General features: G+C 39.6%; 1 protein-coding gene across 2 annotated transcripts in view; it reads right to left on the bottom strand.

Annotated features, from left to right (window-relative positions):
- oclnb (occludin b) overlaps positions 1-2,939 on the bottom strand; it is a 20,804-nt gene extending 17,865 nt beyond the window's left edge. Inside the window, exons 1-2 of one of the 2 annotated variants that reach the window (XM_024260236.2) lie at positions 2,752-2,939; positions 2,053-2,112 (exon numbers count right to left, since the gene is read on the bottom strand). In XM_024260236.2, coding sequence (XP_024116004.1) covers positions 2,053-2,090 — 38 coding nt within the window. In that variant the 5' untranslated portion in view covers positions 2,091-2,112; positions 2,752-2,939. The other variant, XM_024260235.2, reaches the window with a different exon arrangement.
- Between the last annotated feature and the right edge of the window lie 291 nt (positions 2,940-3,230).

The following is a 3,230-nucleotide window of genomic DNA, read 5'->3' as shown; positions in this document are numbered from 1 at the left end:
AGTTTGAGAATTTAGAGTCCAGTGACTCTAAGTTCAGGTTTGAACTCTAAATTTGTTGAACCTGCTTCTTGAAACGGGCCCCAGAGCTCCAGTGTTTATGTTTTTTGATTTACTGTAACTTTTTCATGGTCAACACCCTCAACATAATTCCAGTAGATTCTGAAGGATGGTTGGAAAGTTACAGTATGTTAAAGATTTTGTGTTTCAGTATCACCAGTGAAGCCTCAGGTGTTAAAGGGTTTATATACATTTTACGTTTTTAACTGTCACTGATACTTTTTAATTTTTTTTTTTTTTTTCACCAAGTGATTTGTTGATGTGATTTGTACTTCACGGCCACCCTACCCAACACCTTGACACCTGAATGTATTTCCAATTAATTAATTAATTAAAAAAAAAAAAAATCACTGTTTTTGCTTTCAGGTTGAGGCCAACGACTGTCCCAGCACTGCTCTAAATATGGACAGATGAAGTATTTTGTCCCTCGTGTTATCACCAAATGAGAAAAACAAAAAAAGAATTTCAATTTTTGAATGTTTTATGGTTTAACTGTGTTTTTAATGAATTTATCTGATGTGTAAGTGTTGTTGAATTCTAGCCACTGGCCACCATTAAGAATCTTGTTTGGAATTAATAAAGATGCTAGCAATCTAGCTAGCCTCTGCCAAGCAAGCTAGCTAGCTCGCAGTCCACCTTTGCATCCAAATTAAGTTTGCAGTGGAAGTGGTTTGATTCCTATTTACATCAGGATTAAAGAATATTTTTAGCATCTCAGTTAGATAACCTGAGTCAATGAAGAAAATAACTAGAATGTCTCTGAAATAACCTTGAATTAAACATTCAACCACATATTTGTATGTTCTTTGAGGAAGGCATTCACAACATCTGCGTTCCACTCTGCAGGAGACATAAACTGTAGCAATGAATTTGAAACATTCGTCTTTACAGGCGACAACGGTGCAGTTTGTAGGTTCATGTGAGGTTCTGTATTGGCCTCAAGTCACTAGAATATGTCTACAATTTACTACAAATTAGATGCTGAACTTTTAGAAACTTAATTTGAGCACAAAACAGAGGTTCAAATACATCACTGTTGCCAGTGTTGCCAGCCCAAAACCACTAGATCAGGGGTGTCAAAATCACACAAGGCGCTAAAATCCAAAACACAACTTAGGTCACGGTCTGAACAGGATAATCATTTATTAAACACTCTAAAACTACATTTTTAAAACTTTAAAACCATAACTTTTTAACATAATTATGAACTAGATATATAGCATTACCTGTGATAATGCTAGTGTGAATGCTGTAAGATGAATTTGGCTGCTGAAGATGCTAGTGCTGATAGCTGAAGAGGCTGAAGTTGATAGCTAAAAACGCTTAAGCTGACAGATGAAAATGCTGAAACTAATAGCTGAAAACGCTGAAGCTGTTAGCCAGCTAAAATATTAGCTAAATGCCAAATTAGCCTAAAAAAAAAAAAAAAAAAACTTCTGTTAGCCAAAACAGTTAGCATGCAGCTGACATAATAGCTAAACTTTAAAACAGCTTAAAAACTGAAAATAGCCTACAATTTCCAAAGCAGCTAGCATGTAGCTGAAATATCAGCTAAACTCCAAAACAGCCTAAAGAATCTTAGTAAATGCACAGCTGAGATAGTACAGCCAGGACAAAAAAAAAAGAAAACACACAAAAACTAGTACATTTCTGTCTGGCTTTGGCAAAAATTGTTCTACAGAAACACTACATTTCAAATCATGATGGCTGAGGGCTCAAGAAAATGCATCGTCATGGTTCCACTGGACATTTCCTCTTTAGTACTGCTGATCATAGTATGATGATCATTAGTAATCTGGTTGGAATGTCTGGTTCTGGTTCTGTCTTTAGGTGCTTTTCTTTGCAGCTCACTGACAGAAGCCGTCAAAGACCTGATGATGGTTCAGGTCCAGATCTGAGACCCTGACAGGGATCCAGGTGGACTCTTCATCAAGCTGTGCGCGGTCATGTTTGCACACCACCAGTGTCCTGCAGCAAAGGGGTGGGGTAACTTACTGTTTGCTGCCACTGTGGGTGTGGCTGTGCTTTGGCATGTTGGCGTTCAGAAAGGTCAACCTGCAAAAAGAGAAAAAAAGAGAACAGCCGTGACTCCACCTGTCCACCCGCTAACCCACTTCACTGACCAACATCAACACAAACCAGATTAAAGAAAACCGTGAAACAGTAATGACAGGGACCAGGACCGCTGTGGTGGAACAGGCCGGAAGCTATCAGAACCAAAAGAAACCAGGAGCAACTTCAAGGTCTGACCCGGGGCACATTAAGGGTTCTTAGACCAAAACCGCTTCTCAGATCCAAACCCAGAGAAGCTTCAGAGGCAGCAGACTGACAGAAACAGCTGAAGTCTGAGGACTTGATTTCCTGAGGCCTGAGGGTCCTTGACTTTAGGGATTTTTGATCCAACATAATTTAAGTCTTTTTTTAAATTCTGAAACCAAATTAGTTTCGATATAATACACATTTTTAAAGATAATAATTGATATAAACTTAACTTTTACTTTTAAAATAATAAAATAGCGTTTTTATGATCCAACTAAAAGAAAAAAAAAACGCTTCAAACGATAACTCTCCTCATATAATGAATCTTTATTCCATCCGCCGCGCGCAGCCTCGACAGAACACCCGCGAGCTCAGAACCGGACACCGAACTGTGAGCAAGAACCAACAACTTGAGGATAAAGAAACTGGACCCACCTGAAGAAGAATCGGACCGGATGAGCAGAACAAAAATGAAGAACGACACCGACGCGCGCGACTGCATCCAAACACTCTCGCGCTCAGGTGTGTACGGCCCGTCAGGTGCACACGTCACGTGGTCCCCTCCCCCAGGTAATGCAGGACCAACCAGTTTTTTTCTCCCCCCACCCTCATTCTTGGAACAGGATTCCTGTTGATGCTTCAGTCCGAGCCGGTTTCAGGCGCTTCAGAGGCAGCAGTCTTCCCTCATCTGTTGATATTCATCTTTTATTTGTTCATCACTTTTTGAAACTTCGTTCACTCACTTTTACTGAATCTATCCTATTGGTTAATTGTTGATCAATTCATATTTTATTCATCCCACTCGTTTTGCATCGATTTTTAAAATGACCATTGATTTGTTCATTCCATAAAAAAACACTTGCCTTGCACCTGTTTTCTCGCAGGGGGGCGGGGCCTAATCTAGTCTCATCATC

Source organism: Oryzias melastigma, linkage group LG9 (assembly GCF_002922805.2).
Source record: "Oryzias melastigma strain HK-1 linkage group LG9, ASM292280v2, whole genome shotgun sequence".
NCBI lineage: Eukaryota > Metazoa > Chordata > Actinopteri > Beloniformes > Adrianichthyidae > Oryzias > Oryzias melastigma.
This window is presented reverse-complemented; position numbering and strand designations above follow the sequence as displayed.